Here is a 17862-nt window from a genome sequence, read left to right on the forward strand (position 1 = left end):
GCCTCACGAGTAAGACGTTTGGTCGATGACCTGGCGATGTTACAATAGAATAAAATATGAAATGAAAAATGAAACGGACAGTTCTTTTCCTTCATTCGTCCGCCAATCCCCAGTAAAATATCAAATTTACCTCTTTAAAAATGTAGAAAATTTATATCTTTCGACCATTTCCAATAAAATTTGCATTCTAAACTCGATCTCAATCAATAATCTAATAGAAAACTGAATAAATAAATTAATAAATAAAAATTGCACAATATATATTTATTCAGAATCAAAAAGCGAAAAAAAATGGAAAAAACTTATTATATATTTTTGTATTGCTTTGAACAACATTGAAACATATTTTGAAACAACATTCGTTATTTGTAAATAAATAATTAAAATTGTTTAAACTTCCAGAAACCTAATTTTTGAGTCATGAAATCGATTTCTGATAAAATACTAAATATGAATAAATTTGTTATGATCCCAAAACAATAATTTTTGTGGTGGAAAATTGAAATTATTTATAAAAATTGCCCGTAATTTTCAAAAATTGCAATGTAATTTCATCAGTTTTCCTCCAAAAGCGAACTTTCTATTTTTTTCAATTTAAAAAAATGTTTTCTAACGGTTCAATACCAACATTTAAATTCCGACCTGCAAAGTTTAAACAATAAAATCAAATCGGGCTCAAATAAAAGCTCTGATGTTCAATTCCAAAAGTAGAAAGGTATTTCCCTGTCGAAAAAATTGTTCATCTACTTGGATATCCTCAAAACATGAGACCTATCTCGCCCCACGTAACTTGAGTTCCCGGTGAGAATTGAGCGATTGAAGAAAAATGACTCGCCTCAAGTAAACATGTATCACATATTAAATTTTTTTTTTCTCAGTGTATTGATTTCCCTTCATAACCAAAATCGATATTCGTACGTGGCACACAGCGGCTCACTTCGTTACAGATCAACTACCTCCGCTCAACTTTCGAGGGAATTGGCATACAACTATTCCATCCAGCGAGGAAAGACGTGCTGTTTTCGCAGTTGAGTCCGCCACCCCCTCGGTTTCAGTTTCAAAATCACAGTGTCAGTCGCGCGCCTCCCATCGATTTCCCAGCCTCCCACACGTGAAATTCAATTTTGATCAATTTCCGAGTTCATTCGATTATGCAGTACAGCCGACAGCGGAAATTTCATTGAACAAAAGTTTACAATTGAGTTGAATCCCCGAAGACCTTTGGGTGATGCCAGTGCGCAGCAAAAAGTTGGGATAATACTCTGAAAAATGTCCTGGAGTGCTGTAAAGGATCGCCTGAGCCAGAGAGATGCCTCGGAGACTGGATTAAAAGAGGAAAGACCGAAGGATGAGAATTCGGAGGCGAAAGCCGCTGGAGATAAACCGAAAGTCAAGAGATACAGAAATAAACATATGAAGCTGTTTCCGGAGTTGTATAGGAGTGATGTGTCCATCCATCCGAGTTATACGGGATTAAAAACACTTCCTTAGTGAGTGATTAATTGAGAAAATTTTATTTTATCCTCTAATGATTAATTACGAATGGCAATCGTGTCTGGTAGAAAAATTTGAAGAAAAAAAATTCTTTTCCTTCACTTTTATTGGATTTTATAAATGAAAAGAAAAGAAAAATAAAATGAAAAAAACTTGGCAAATTCGGGGTTCTCGCTCCGCTCGCCAACCCCCATAATATTATGACCCACATATGACCCCCATGATCCTTATTCTGACCCTTGCGAGCCTTAATCAGACTCTCGTGACCCTCATTACACTCCTCGTGACCCTTATTTGACCCTTCATTTCTGAACCTTAATTTTGGGGTCTCAATTTCGAGTACCAAATTTTCATCGCCAGAAGTCGATTCGGACTTTTCTATAATATACAGAGATATATAGAGACTCTTATTTTGACCCTTGTGACCCTTAGTTTTTGAAACCGATTGCCCCTTAATCTGACCTTTGTAACCCTTATTTTGACCGTTGTTGCCCTAAATCTGACCCTTATGATCCTTATTCTAACATTAATGACCCTTAATCTTCCCTTATGACCCTTGATCTAATCCTCGTTAAGCTTATTCTGACCCTCGTGATCTTTATTCTGGCCCTAATGACCCTTGATCTGACCGATGACCTTTAATCTGACCCTTGTAACTCTTATTCTGACCCTCCTGGCCCTAAATCTGACCCTTGTGATCCTTATTCTAACCCTACTGACCCTTGTGACCCTTAATCTGATCCTCGTTGACCTTATTCTGGCCCTCGGGATCCTTATTCTCACCCTAATGACCCGTAATCTGACCCTTGTGAGCTTTAATCTGATCCACGTTGAGCTTATTCTGACCCTCGTGATCCTTATTCTGACCCTCAGAACCCTTACTTTACCCTCTTGACCCTCATCCTAACCCTCTCGAGCCTTATTACGACCCTCACGACCCTTATTTTGACCCTTGTACCCTTAATCAGAAGTTTTAATTTCGAGTACCAAATTTTTATCACCAGAAGTCGATTTGTATTTTTATAATATAGACAGATATTTTCTATCGAACATGTCAATAGAATCGGTCAAAAACTAACCGAAATTTCGATAGAAATCCAACAGAGTTGTCTAACGAATTCGCTAGGTTTTTCCATTAAATTCTTTCGTGCGTGCAAGGCCTCGTAATAAACCAAATGAATATGGTAATTAATGAATAGCTCTTGATTATTGTTTTTTCCTTCTCTCAAGCTACGTCGTGTGTCGTCGAAGAGTCCACAAGACTCGCAAACAAATCACACGTCAGCTAAACTGGGAGATTAAGCACATGGCGATGATGCAGACGTATGCACTCGGAGGGGTGAGGATAGACAGGACATTCAGCATTGGATTTCCGCAGGATGCCCTGGTAATCCCGGATTTCGCGACGGATAAGGAGAGAAGACGGATTAACGAATTAGTCGGCATCAGATAATAGTGATTTTTTTTTATACTCACACTTTTTGTGAACACGTATGAAGAAAATTAGCAGAAAAATCTAGCGAATTCGATTGAAAATTCTGTTTGATTTAATTGGATTCTACTGAAAATTCTCTACTAGTTTTGGACCGATCCTATTAATAAATTCCGCAGCTCAGTTGTGCATTTCTTTTCAATAGAAATCCCCAAATAATATTAGAATGGTCTATAGACTAAATCAATATGATTCGATTTTCCTATGCAGCGCACTCTATTGAAATATTTTCTACAGAAATTCCTCGACACAAATTTTCTACGATCTTGTGTATATTTTTCTACCGATGAGAACAGAAAAATAGAGAGAGGAATAGAAGAAACAGAAGAATAGAAAAAGTATAGAAGGATTAAATTCTACAGATTTTTCTAGAAAATTGTTTCAATTGAACATTTTCTTTCTAAAAAATGGGTAGTGAATTTCCGGAAATCTTCAATAGAATCGGCCGAAAACTGATGAAATTTTCAATAAAAATACAGTAGAAACCCAATAGAATTTTTTTTATCCAATGCGCTAGATTTTTCTATAAGTTTTTTTTGTATGCGAAGAATTGTTTTGTAAGTGAATTATCAAGAATATTATCTCCTAGATCGAAATTACATTATCAAACAGTGTAATGTAATTCGAAAAATTGAATTAAATTATCTTAAAAATGTAAAGTAATGTAATTTTAGATGAATTACATTTTCGAAATGGTACTTGCAGCTGGAAAATTTATGAGAATTTATGAGGGAAAATAAAAATTATGATATTGAATAAATAAAACCATCTGACAATTTCATAGAATCGAAGACAATTGAGAGTCGAAATTTTTGTAATGTCAAAACTCCCCGTCACCTCCAAAAAATCACTGAAAAGGTTAATGAAGTATGTTCCGGGGCAAATTTCAACAGCAACGTCTCTCGATTTTGTTCAGCTGTGGGAAGTCCCCTCTGGAGCTATGGGAAATGCACGTTAGTAACAGCACAAATATTCGAAACGAAAAAATTTGGTAAAAAACCCGGCGAATTCGATACAAATTCTGTTGGATTTCTATTGAAATTCTATCAAAGAGCTCTATCAAAGAATTCCGCGACTCATCTGCGCATTTTTTTCAGAAAATGGCCAATAGAAACTATTTTAGGGAAGGCTGGGAGAAAATGGACACTTTTTACTTTTTTTCAAATGCTAATAATTTATTGAATTGTTGATGGAATGGAGTAATTTTTTTTTCAGTAAAAAGTACAATTCTTTCCCTTATGATGAGCCTAGACTGAGCTCAATTGATGGATATATTTATGAGTTATGAATATTTTTAAAAAAGTCAAATGTCCATTTTACCCCACCCTCCCCTACAGAAAAAAAATCCATTTTTTTATTTAAACATTTCCTATAGAAATTCTTCCACAGGAATTTTTTCAAGTCTTCCACTCTAATTTCTTCCCTTATTTATTCAGAAAATCAAACAAAAAAAAACAGAAAATTTACGTCCAGGAATTTCTGCGGAAATTATCACAATAGAATAAGTTGTACAGATGAATCGAATTTTATTGATTTTTTCAATAAAAATTTTCTATTGAACATTTTTATCGAGAAAAAAGACGCGCAGATAAGCTGCGAAATTTTTCAATCAAGTCGGCCAAAAATTAAAAGAAAGTTCAATAGAATTTTGCCAGCGAAATCACCAATAGGATTTTCTATGCGAATTCCTCACACCTGAATCCTTGGAATTTGCGAACAAATCGAAGTTTATAGGTGAAGAACGGCAACATCAGGCGAGTTGTAGACGAAGAGGTGATTTCCCTCGCCCTGGAGATAATAGGAACCAACGTCTCCACGACGTACATATTCTCCCCGAAGAACCCCAGAGGTGCCCTAGGAATTTGCCTTCCCTTTATGATCATGATTATCAAGAATATGAAGAGATACTTCACTTTCGAAATCACTGTAAATTCATACTTTTCTATATTTTCTTCTTGATTCCTTCACATAAATTGACTAGTGCTTTTATCTGGAGTCAAAAGACATTTTTTTTTTTTCGAAATTGGCATTCTATAAAAAATGGCAGAAAACTCGATTAAATTCGGAATTCTAATTTTTTTCTCAATTTCATTATGGTTTTGGTTTTTCAAAGAAGAAATGTTTAAAAATCAGGATTTAACCCAGTGTCTTATGTGAAAATCAACATTTCCATTGTAATCAAAGATTAAAATCTGAATTTTTTTTCATTAGATGTGAAAAAATCAAAAATTTTTTTGACACCTCATAAAAAATAATCCACCTTATTTTGCAAACAAGTTTTATTATTTATTCATAAGAGGGAAATGTTTGAAAAAATATCAATATTTTGCGAATATTAATTTAGATAATACTGACTGGGTATGAATTTTTTTTAATTTTTCCCATGCAATGTAGTAGAAAAATTAAAAAACTGAAAATATTCAAAAGAACAGCGTAGCCCGGCCGAAGGGTAGAGCTACTTTAACCCTAGATTGGTCACCATATGAGGAAAGTGCCGCAGCGCGTCGTTTTTCTTGAATTGCCATTGATTAACTGATCGAAAAAATGAAAAAAAAATTTCCTTTTCCAATCAAAGTGTCTAAAAAAATTTAATAGTTATAGAACAGCATAATTCTCAAAATTCCTAAAAAAAACAAATTATTTCTAACAGAGGAATTATTTGTTCCCATGTTAAATCAAAGTGCCAGTTACGCGACGTTGCCGGAAATTCGCTAAACGCGCCGGGGCAGTGTACAGTGAATTCGGCAACATTCAGGCCTAAATAACACGGCGGCACTTCCCCGCGGCGTGACCAATCGCTGGGTTGCGTAAGGTGACCAACTAGGGTTAATAAAAATTCGCTCGCCCGCATAATTCCAAATTCCCTGATCCCTCTAGATTCTTGACGATCAAAACATGCACCGTCGATTTCGAGCGAGTAACTTCCAGAGTGTGACGCGGGTCCGTCCCTTCGGCATTTCGATGCCGATCTGCCTCGGGCCAGGTTGGAACCAGGTTCAATTCAACCTCGCGGAGTTCACGCGGCGGGCGTACGGAACGAATTACGTGGAAACGACGCGTATGCAGATCCACGCGAACTGCAGGCTTCGTCGAGTCTACTTCTCGGACAGATTGTACACCGACGACGAGCTCCCGGAGGAGTACAAGCTGCAGTTTCCGTCGAACAAACCGGAGAAGTCGGAAGGAGGGTCGAAGCAGAGCTCCAAGACCTCCCTGGGGAGGGCCTCGAGGGCTTCCAGGGCTTCTAGGGGTCACGGCGGGGAGTATGGGGAGTACGGGGAGGAGTCACTGGGGTCGTCAGCCCCTCCGAGGACTCCGGCCAGCTCCGAGGGCTCGGGGAGACTCAGTGTTCATGTGCCTCTGGGGAGGTACGAGGAGGAGACTGACGAGGGAACTGAGGGGGAGTCTGACGCGGACACCGAGAGGAAGATTAAGGAGGAAGGAGGATTGGGAGAATCCGCTGACCCTCAGGGGGAGCCTCGAGAGAGTGGAGAAGGTGAAGAGACTCTGCAGGAGGCACTCCCTGGAGATGACGAGGGAGAGGATGGGGATGAAGTCGTGGAGGATGAGGGGAAGATGACGGAAAATGAGGTGGAGGTTGAGCTGACTGAAGCGGATGGAGGGAATGATGCGGGTGAACGAGGGGAGGACGAGGAGGAGGGACAACCGATTGTTCATGAAGCGCAAATTGAGGAGATGAAGGAATTTTGATTCAGTTATGGAGTCATGCAAGGGGATAAAATTCTTCTGAAATTTTTGTAGAAATGTTCAGATAGGGTGGATAGGACTGTAATTGGAGTCAGGACTATACCTCGACGTTTCACCTTTTATTGAATATTCTATGAATAACAGAATGAAAACTGTACGGATCATTATCATTATCAATAATAACATTTATATGTAATCATGGGATGAAGTTTTTTTATTAAATATTAACATTGCAGCAAGGGAAACAATAAAATGTTTGAGAGGTACATCTGACTGACTCTTCCGAAAGAGGTGAAGATTAAGAATCTACTTGGACTTGTATTTCTTCACATTCAATTTTAAAAAATTCACATATTTGTATAAACTGGATGAACATTTTGCTGAGGTATTAAGGGTTTGGACGATATTCCACTTTTCCGTCATTTCATTATTCTTCTCTTCATTTTTTCCACTTGAAATTAGTGTTTTTTTCTATTCTTTCAGGTCTAGAACTCATTTTTTATTCATTTAGTTACTTCATCGATTTTAAATCTTTAACGAAGTTCAACATTTCCTTAACCGTTCGGCTATTAGCCTGTTTTTTACCCTACTTATCATAAATTTGATATGAAGTTGAGTTGATTTATTCAGTTTTATCACTTCAGTGGTGAATAAATTAATGAATATTGTGATTTATTTGGTCTAACAGAAAATAAAGTGGATCATTGAACTGTAAGGAGAGATATTTAATTTAATTCAATGAATAAAATCGTTGAAATTATAGAAATGGATAAAAATTGATGAGAAAAAAACAAAATTCTTGAATGAAAAATCTACTTCAATAAAAAATCTAAAACCTCTGAATTTAGGAATTATTTTCAAATTTAAGAATAAAATATTTCCAATTCAACAATCCCAAACGATTCTATACGTGAATTAATCAATCAGCACAACTTGAGTTATAAATTGACATAATGAATATTTTATTTGTCCTCAGTCAATACTTCATACAGAATTGATAAAAATAATAAAGGAGATAAAAAGTATAATGAAAACATACGAAATATATCGTGGAAGGATTATGGAAATATGGAATTAAGGTACATCGTAGTCGTCATCCTCACGCTTCCTCTTAGCACTCTCCTCCACCTCCATTTTTACGACTGGTGTTCCCTGAGTTGTTCCCATCGGGATTTTGGGCTTCGGGGCTGTTGAAGTGCTTCCTGAAGACGCTGAACCTATTCCAGAAAATTCAATATTTTTTAGACTCTATGAGGAAAGTTCACTGGGTGATGTTTGAGCTTACGAGGATGGATCCTCACGACGAATTTGTAGACGGAATTTTCGGGAAGGGAAAGTCTCTGGATCGGTTTGGGAACTGGGAAAAAATATCAGTTAGAGGAACAGTGAATGAAGATGATTTTTTAATGAAAATGTTCACTTTCTTTAACAACACAGAATTCAATGGAATTTTTCTGTACAAGAAATCATATTGAAAAATATTCCACTATCTAAGAGAGAAAGTTAAATTTTTCATGAGAATTTGTGTGACTTCAGAATGAAATTAATCTTTAAAATGGATTTTAAGGAGTTTTTCATGAATATTTCGTCGGTTTAGGGATATAACAAAATTTTGAAACAGAATTTAATCGGAGGATGAAAGGAAAGCTCGAAAAAAGTTGATATTATTTAGTCATGTCTGTTCTTGAGTTGATTTTTTTTAACAAAAAATGTCACGCTTTTATTTCAGAACGAAGTGAGATCTACCAAAAAAAGAAATTTCAAAGAAAATTTCTCAATCTTTTCCATTCTAATTTATTCATCAAGGGCTCAACATAAAAAATTAAAGCAAAAAGTTAATTTTGCTATGAATTTTTACTTAATATCTTTAACTTTGGGAAATTTTCTATTATTTTGGATCTCGATTCCTGTAAACATTTCTCGGTTTGAATTTTTATAGAGGTAGAAAACATTTAATACACTTTGATTTCAAATCGACAAAAAAAGTTCTTATGGAAATGTTCTCAATACATTCTAAGAACACACATTCATTCATTAAGAACTTAATGTCAGAAATTTAAGCAAGAAATTGATTTTGCTACGAATTTTTACTGAATATCTCTAAATTTGTGAGATATTTTTACAGAAATATTTCAGAAATATCCACGAACAATTCTTGTTTTCTCGCAAAATGAACATATTTCCACAAATCAAAACGAAAGAATTGTCCATTAAATGCGGGATTTATTGAGGAGAAATTGTTTTCCCATTGAAAATGACAGTATTTCAACTGAAAATCAACAATACCCCATCATTAAACCTCAAATTCTCCAAAGAACATTAATTCACGTAAACCTCAAGAATTCAATTTTTAATCAAAATAATCACCTGTTGTAAATTTGAAGACTGGTTTTGGTATTGAAATTGTCTGAGTCCTGGCAATAGTGGACAGCGTTGTTCCAGGCCTCTTGACAATGGACATTGGCTTGTTTGCATCGACTTTGAGCCTAGACGAGCCCCCCAAACTGTTCCCAACCAGAGTGTGCATCTTTCCCGTTTGCTTTTTAGTGATATTCTTCAGCCTGTAATTCGCCGAGTTGAGGCAGTAGCGGTCTGGTGGGAGTCTGAGCCCATTGTTGGGCTTGACAAATGGCAGAGGAATATTGTTCTTCGATTTGGCAACGTCCAGGAGAACATCGCGAGGGGGTGGATTCGTGAATGTGCGATCCAGCTGCATTTTCACAGCTAATCTCACATCCTCGAGGTCAATGAATTTTTTCTTCGCGTGGTTAGCGTAGATTTTACTGTCGTCGAGGATGCAAGTGATGTAGCCTTGAATAAATCATTTGAAAGCTCATTATTTTTTCAAAAATCGATTTTTCAACGCTCAAAAATTTGTCATCAAAATGGAATTAGTCATGGCTCAAAAAATTGATAACAATATCCTCCTGATTCTATCAGAATATGAAGGGGGTCGCACAATTCGTTGTTCAGTTACAGCACATTGTTTATGCGATTTGAAAGAGAAAATTCGTTGTTTCATGATTACTGAAAGAATCATCAGTAATAGCAATTAAATCAGGGCTTGAAAAGTATATTTCAATGGCTTCTTAATCAAGTTGAAAAATGGTGAGAACAGCATCATTGCTTATCAAGTTACACAATACCGTCATGAGCTTTTTATATCAAAATCTCTATCTCTATTAAACTCAGGTACCAGTCTATTATGTTGAATACTTATTCATATTGATTCATGGTCCCGACTAACTTCTGACAGAACCTGGGTTAAACTCTGGCTAAATCCTGAATAAACCCTGATTAAATCCCGGCTATACACTGATTAAACCTTGATTGAGCCTTGTTTAACCCCGGACTGAAAGCGAAAGCGAGTCTTGAGAGGGTCTGAATGTAGAATTATTTGACGAAACGAAATAATACGCAAAATTTTGATGGCATTTCAATTGATGATAGTACTCTGACATGAAAAAATAGAAGAGAATAGTTAAATACGCATTAAAAAAAGATAACCCATTCGCAAGCAAATTGCTAATTTATTAACAACAATAACTGTACTCATTTATAAAAAAATGCAATTGTCCACTTGTTTCACGTAATTTTCATTGAAAATTGATTGTTTACAATTTTGGACATGTGGTATAACCTACTAAAAACACTGAATACACTCCTTTCTCCTCAAAAACAGAGAAATAATTCTGGACTAAGAGAATGAGCCAGTGAAACTCTTTTCATTTTCTCCTCAGATTTTCCTGAATAAAACTGCTAATTATGTCAACAATGTATTTACTTACGATAGGTGAATTCAAGGAGTTGATTGATGACTTTTGGCTCGTAGTCTGTGATCCCCATATCCTTCATAATTGACATTATAACCTGTGCATCCTTGGGAACGTGTTTCACGTGACTTATCGACTTGGTTTTCTCCGCCATTTCGATTGATTTTCACTGGACTGTACATTCAATGACAGATTTCACTCAATTTTTCGGGATTTAGGGATAACAAAATCACGTAAACATTGGAGTACTTTGGAGAGGATGATGAGAGACACTCTGACGCGTCAAACGTTGGACGCCATCGCAAAGGGACTGCTCGATTGCCTTCGGGAGCGGTCGGGAGCAGTCGGAAAGTATTCAAACCGAATGAAAAATAGGGATATTTAATTATTTTTATTTTAGTTTCGAGAAATTATTTGTTTAGTTTGCAGGTCTGAATTTGAATCTCGATATTGAACCGTTAGAAAACATTTTAAAAATATGAAAAAGAAAATTGAAAATTTACTTCTGGATGAAGATGGATAAAATAATTTAAAAATTGCAATGATAAATAATTTGTAAACAATCAATTTTTAGCGATAAAAATGATTTGTTCGGAATCGTAACAAATTTATTAATATTCAGAATTTTACCAGAAATCTATTTCATTCTAAAAAAATTAGGTTACCGACATTTGAAACAATATTAATCATTTATTTGTAAACAACGAACGTTGAAAAAAAAAGATAATTCTGCGCAAAATGTAATTTTAATGACGCTGAATATTGACTTTTGGATGAAGATTGATAAAATAATTTAAAAATTGCAATGATAAATAATTTGTAAACAATCAATTTTCAGCGATAAAAATGATTTGTTCGGAATCGTAACAAATTTATTAATATTCAGAATTTTACCAGAAATCTATTTCATTCCTAAAAACAACAAGGTTTCCGAAATTTTAAACAATTTTAATTATTTATTTATAAACAACGAATGTTTAAAAAATAATAATTCTGTGCAAAATGTAATTTTAATGACGCTGAATATTCACGATTTTTTTCAAAATTTTCTCATGCAATTTATTCGACTAATTTGATGATTGAAAATGGTTGAATCTGAAGTGTGGTGCAGTATCCAAGATATTTAACTCACTTATTAAATTAACGTATTTTTTGAAACGTATTATTCACTCGGGCTATTCTTCTCGTTCTTTGCAGACTATTACAATAACTGAATAACTTCCTCTCTTAGGGTCGGGAAGTTAATTAACTAATAAATGAATAAATAAAACATGTTCAAGGAAGGAATTAAAAAATCAGACACTCCTACACAACTCTAGTAACAATGATTTATTTATCTCTTGGCATAAGTTCTCAATGGCTCAACTTTCGGCTCCTTCTTCACCACCACTTTACGCTTCCTGAGGCAGTACCACGGCTGGGAGAGGTCATAAGCCTCAGACTGTGCGGGTAAATGGTTGTCCATGCAGGGAATATGCCATCCATTGTCGTCCTTCTGCGCAACAGGGAGATAAGTAGGCGGGTAAACCAAGAATATAGTCTTATTCCTCGTGTAACCATTTATCGTGGGATGAATCTGATGAGTCAGGAGCCAGAATTTGAAGGTTTTTTGTAGGGCGCGATCTGACAGAATGAACTTGTGCTGTCGCATCAGATCGTTGGAGACTAGGTACGTCTTCAAGCCACCACTCAGGGCTGCATAAAGCAGGTATGGGTCGTCCTCAGAACTAAATCATCATTTGAATATTTGAAATGTACTTTTTCTTATTTTTTCATGAATTAAATTTCAATTATTAGTGCTGCGGCTATTTTTTAATTAATTTTTATTTTTAAAAAAGTAAATGTTCCTCATTTTTCTGTGTGAATTATTCTTTTGAGATTGTTTTCAATGGAAGTTCAAAATCCAAGAAAAAAACTGGAATAGATTTCCAGGAATTTTTATAAAAACAGTACCAACAGAATAAGTTTTAGAAAAAGATGAACATTAATTGATCTTTTCCTACCAAAATATGTCTATGGAATATTTTAAAAAATGAGCGCGAAGAATAAACAGTATATTTCAGGACATTTCGATAGAATTCTGATTGAATTCTCATAAAATTCTTCCACAATCCCAATGAAAATGCAATAGAATTTCTTAGAAAATTTCGTATTTCTACGTATTTTCATTGAATTTCTTCATTCGCTGTGGGATAATGCGTACATCATTGACACAAAAATATTAAAAAAACAATTATAATACTCACGTATTGTGGGCAACAAATAAACGCGCATTATTCTGGATATCCTTCATGTATTCAGGTTTCCACTTCAACATGTGTTTTCGACCCAGCACAACAATCTTCTTTCCCTGTTCCTTGAAGAGTCTCACTACCTGTGCCAACTGAGAAAAAAAAAGCGAGATTACACTGAGAAAAAAAATTTTTTTTTCCGAATATTCATGTACTTGAGAGAATAGTTTATTTTTGCAATTACGATAATCATTTTGCTCTAGAGGATGACTATGCTGCACATCACCTTGGATGAACTCCTATTAATTATTCATTTTCCTAAATTTGTTATTTTCTAGAAGGAAGAATATCGATTAATTTCTTCATGTTTATAATTATTCAGGAAGTTCACTTAAGATCATAACTATCATGATCATCTAGAGCAATATAATTGTCGTAATTGAAACCTCATGAGAATTGAAAAAATAAAGACTTCTCTTAAGTGAATGAATATTTGGTAAAAATCATTTTTTTTCTCAGTGCAATTCTGTTGTTTTTACGCACGAACAATCTCATAGAAAAACCCTAGTGAAATTGCTAGGAAATTCTATTAGACTTCTATTGAACATTCTATTAGTTTTCAAAAATTGAGACCTTTCAAAGTGTCCAATACCGTTTAAAATTTTCGTCTGAATTTCGACTGAAATTGCAAGAAATCAGTCAGTGAAAATTCAGAATTTCGTGGAAAAATCAAACAGAACTGAAAATTTCTGGTTCATTTTTCCTTGAAAATGAATAAAAAAACAGAAAATTCTGGTAAATATATTCTTGAATTTTCAGGGCAGTGACACTGAATGTGATTTAGGGGAAAATAATCATAAAATTTCAGATTTCACTGGAAATTCAATATAATTTGGCACTGAATATTCATATTAGATTGGAAATTCAAATAAATTGAAGAATTCTCGTCTTTATACCCCTCAAAATTCTGGAATTTTACTGAATTTTCAGTGAAACCTGAAATTTCATGATTTTTTTTCCTCTAAATCGCATTCAGTGTCATTGTCCTGAAAATTGGTAGTCAACTGTCTATGAAATTTGATTTTTTTCTAACAGTGAATTAAGACCTTCGAGTTTAATAAATTCTCAAATGATATCTTGATTTCCCTTCAACATGCGCCACTTTACCTTCTCTCCCGAGCCCAACCACGTATGATTATTCCAGAGGGTGTACTCCACATTGAGGCCATCAATGACAACATCATAAGGCTGAGCCTTTTCAATGAATTCTTTAAACCTTGCGAGTTCCATCGGATTAGTTTTATCATAAACATCCTTGCCAATAATGGCTCTAGAGATGAAAGAGTTTGATAAATGCTCGAAATCTTCTTTATTCACCTCCAGTTGTGACAGCGTATGACCGCAGCTTGCGCATACCCCGCTGGAAATAAACCGAAATTGTGAATTGATAAATAATTATTGCAGCATCAATTATCTCTTTTTATTACGGAGAACAAAAAATTCGGGGCTCTGAAAATAATTATTGTTTCAAGTATCAATTTGAGGTCGTTTAGACTTCAGACTTTGGAAGAGTTCAACACGTAAAAATTCCACATTTTTATCATTTTTGTTATTTCATAAATTTTCCACTCTATTTTTTTAGCCTTTATATTTGTGTTGAAAAAACGCGCCGACAAAACTAATGAAAAGTTGAATAGAATTGAATAGAATTCGCCAGATTTTTTAATGTTTTTTTTTGTAAATCCTCCCGTACGATAGAATTTATAATAAAATTATGAAAGAAAAACCCTCCCTATACAGGGAGGGTTTCTCTATAATAAGGGAAAACTCTTATTATAGTTGTCTATTAATTATAATAATATTCAATAATATATAATCGATCTATATAATTAACGATCTATGTTCAGAACTCTCAAAAGTATGTGGAGAAAGTGTAAACTGAAAAAGCATTTTTTTTCGGTTTTTCAGAGGGTCAAATTTTCCGTTTTTCCAGGGGGCNAGAACTCTCAAAAGTATGTGGAAAAAGTGTAAACTGAAAAAGTTTTTTTTCAGATTTTCAAAGGGTCAGATTTTCTGTTTTCCAGGGGGAAAGTCGACTTTCGCCAAAATTGAATTTTTTAGCCGGGTGAACGTTGATTCCAACTATTTGAGCGACGGGCTATTCAGAACTCTCAAAAGTATGTGGAAAAAGTGAAAACTGAAAAAAAAAATTTTTCACCCGGACCCAAAGGGGTCAGATCTTGGATTTTTTCAGGGGGAAAGTCGGTCGAAGGGTCACGAGGGCCAAAGTGTCAGATCTTGGATTTTTCCAGGGGGAAAGTCGACTTTCACCAAAATCGAATTTTTTAGCCGGGTGAACGTTGATTCCAACTATTTAAGCGACGGGCTATTCAGAACTCTCAAAAGTATGTGGAAAAAGTGAAAACTGAAAAAAAAAATTTTTACCGTGGGCCAAAGTGTCAGATTTTGGATTTTTTCAGGGGGAAAGTCGGTCAAAGGGTCACAAGGATCACGAGGGTNAAAAAGTTTTTTTTTCAGATTTTCAAAGGGTCAAATTTTCCGTTTTTCCGAAAAGAAATCGATCCCGAAATATCTCGAAAATCTCGAATAATCGTAAGCATAAGACTGAAACCGAAGCACCACTACGTGAGGAGATGAGCAGGCGCGTGTGCAGCACGTGCGGCGGGTCTCGTAGAATTTAAGAATACATTATGAGAAGAATGAAGTAAACATGACTCACTTCGTACTGATCGAGGTCTGCTGTCCAGTCCACCCATACTTCCCGAAAGCCCCGCCAATCTCCTCAAGCACCTCCAACCAGGGGTAGAAGTCCCACCGAGCGAGTGTCTCGAACAATGTCCCCATATGGCCCTCAAGTTCCTCAGCACTCCTCGACACCCTCGTAGCATACTCCAAAAAGCTTCTGTAAACGCTCCTCTTGGGGGGTATAGCCGGCCCAATTCTGTTGACCAACTTCCAGGCAAGATCAGGCTCATTATTCTCGAAAGCCGCGCAGACGATGGCTCTTAAGGCCTCCCCGGTGGGTTTCGCAGACTCCTCGATCATCTTCAGCAGCTCCAGGGACTCCTTCCACTTATTCGTCTTCGAGAGGCCCGTGATACATGCCTCCGCTGTCATTACGTCCAACAGGGGATAGTCCTTCCTGATTGCCTCGTACAGCTGAATCACGTCCTCCTTCTCCTTTTCACTCATCGGCTCCTCTCTACTTGTCAGCAGCTTAAAGTATTTCGCTGTCGTAGCCAAATTGAATTTGTAATCCTGTTGTGGCCATGCAAAACAGAACGTACTGAACGATTTAATACAATAACTGAGCGCTTGGGGCTCTTACAATTAGAGAATTTAAGTTTTCAATTTTTTGTATTAGGGTAACTAAACATGGTCTAAAAAGTCCGAATATGGTCTTTTTCTTAATTTCAGTAGCGAAGTGGTCAAACGGTTTAAGTCGATTTCGACTATTGGCCAGTTTTCTATGAATATCTCGAAATCTAAGGGAGGTAGCAAAATTTTTCTCATAACCTTTTCAGCAGCACTCAATTCGCTCTGCAAAAAAGGTTTGTTTGAGTTTGAAGCTAAATTGAGATGCCGGTTGGGGAAAACTGGAATTGTGGAAGGAGGTGGAAAATTATAAAACCACACTGTTGATGTACTTTATTGTGGAATAACCCACGCGTCTTGATAAATTAATAATGTTGCACTATTGATTTGCTCAACAAAGACAATTAAATGATTTGAAAATGCACTGCATTTGAGATTCTCTCGATATTGAACTTGATGATTGACTCAAAATAATTGATAGTTAACTCGGAATTAATTGATAATTGAAGTAAATTAAATAGAGACCCCCTACAAGAAGTTCAGTAGAAATTGAGAAATTTTGGGATGAACACCTGTGACTTCAGGTAATCGCAGTAGTCCAGGGCGGTCGCGTGGTAATCCAGGGCGCTGCAAGTGTCCAAAATAACTGCGTCAATGTTCACAGGATTCACGTGGAGCGTCTTCGTGGTCAGCATCTCCTCCCGAATCCTCTCCCACATATCTTTGTCCAGTTTGTTGTTACTCTCCAGGCACTTCATCAGGAGCAAGTCCGGGTGATTCCTCGTCTGCGACGGGAGCTTCCGCTTGACCGCCACCTCCGGGGGTACTTCCATGGTCGAGAACCGCGCGAGGAATAAACGAAGGGGTCGAAACCGAAACAGAGCCATTTTCGCGGATCATTCACTTGTTCTCACTATTCACTATTTCACTTTGAGAGATCGTGATGATCGTAACTCAACAATGATCATTCATAACCTCAAAATTCACGCGCGCTCCGGTCTCACCGATATCACGACACGAGGCTTTTCGCAGATATCGATAATCTTCGGAAATTTGTTATTGATTGTGCAGAAATGACGATGAACGCTTTATGATAATTTTGTTCGGAAATACTTTTGTGATATTGCGGTCACTAACTGATCATCTGGGCACGACACGTGGGCGGCAGGGGCGGAGCTAGACGTTTAAAGACCCCACGTGACCTCGGAAATATTTAAAAAACTCCGAAACATTATCCAGTTCTTCACTTAAAAAATAATGATTTTTGATAGTCCGAAATGACTGTTTTTTCCTAAAAAATCACAAGCATGAAAAAATTAAATAGAAAACCTGACGATTTCGCTTGAAAATTCTACAGGAATTCTAATGAAAAAGTCTCCTTGCTTTTTGCGCTGATGCTATTGCACATTTGATAGGAAAAAGTCGATATATTTTGAATTTCCGTTCGAATTTTTCTCTTGAGATTTTTTCTGTTAGAAGTATTGGGCACAAATTTTCCAAGTTTATTCCGCTGGATTTTGTTTTGCTTTAAATTACAGAATCCGAGTGGAAAAAAAATTAATGCCCAAGAATTATTATAGAAAAAATCTCATGAGAGAAATTTAAACAGAAATTCTAAATAGTCCGAAATGACTGTTTTTTCCTAAAAAATCACAAGCATGAAAAAATTAAATAGAAAACCTAACGATTTCGGTTGAAAATTCTACAGGAATTCTAATGAAATTTTTTTAGAGAAATTTAAACAGGTTTTTGAAATCTTGACTTTTTCCGATCGAATATCCAATAGAATCAGCGCAAAAAACAAATAAACCTTCAATAGAATTCCAAT

At 35.9% G+C, this 17862-nt stretch overlaps 3 protein-coding genes across 3 annotated transcripts; 1 reads left to right on the plus strand and 2 right to left on the minus strand.

Annotated features, from left to right (window-relative positions):
• Positions 1–3855: 3855 nt before the first annotated feature.
• LOC107043054 (cilia- and flagella-associated protein 20-like) lies at positions 3856–6697 on the plus strand. Its single transcript, XM_015264354.1, has 3 exons — positions 3856–3939; positions 4721–4912; positions 5864–6697. Exons 1-3 carry the CDS (start codon positions 3856–3858, stop codon positions 6695–6697), a joined length of 1110 nt encoding a protein of 369 aa, XP_015119840.1.
• A 935-nt stretch (positions 6698–7632) lies between these two features.
• On the minus strand, positions 7633–10763 carry LOC107043070 (transcription initiation factor TFIID subunit 9). The gene is made up of 3 exons (XM_015264377.1): positions 10483–10763; positions 9062–9505; positions 7633–7911 (listed from the first exon to the last, which is right to left on the minus strand). Exons 1-3 carry the CDS (start codon positions 10619–10621, stop codon positions 7769–7771), a joined length of 726 nt encoding a protein of 241 aa, XP_015119863.1. The 5' UTR covers positions 10622–10763; the 3' UTR covers positions 7633–7768.
• A 1010-nt stretch (positions 10764–11773) lies between these two features.
• On the minus strand, positions 11774–17196 carry LOC107043069 (mitochondrial ribonuclease P catalytic subunit). The gene is made up of 5 exons (XM_015264376.2): positions 16607–17196; positions 15439–15977; positions 13866–14118; positions 12714–12850; positions 11774–12194 (listed from the first exon to the last, which is right to left on the minus strand). Exons 1-5 carry the CDS (start codon positions 16919–16921, stop codon positions 11801–11803), a joined length of 1638 nt encoding a protein of 545 aa, XP_015119862.1. The 5' UTR covers positions 16922–17196; the 3' UTR covers positions 11774–11800.
• Between the last annotated feature and the right edge of the window lie 666 nt (positions 17197–17862).

The sequence above is a fragment of the Diachasma alloeum genome, unplaced genomic scaffold, assembly GCF_001412515.2.
Source record: "Diachasma alloeum isolate Michigan unplaced genomic scaffold, Dall2.0 Dall_scaffold_00547, whole genome shotgun sequence".
Lineage (NCBI taxonomy): Eukaryota > Metazoa > Arthropoda > Insecta > Hymenoptera > Braconidae > Diachasma > Diachasma alloeum.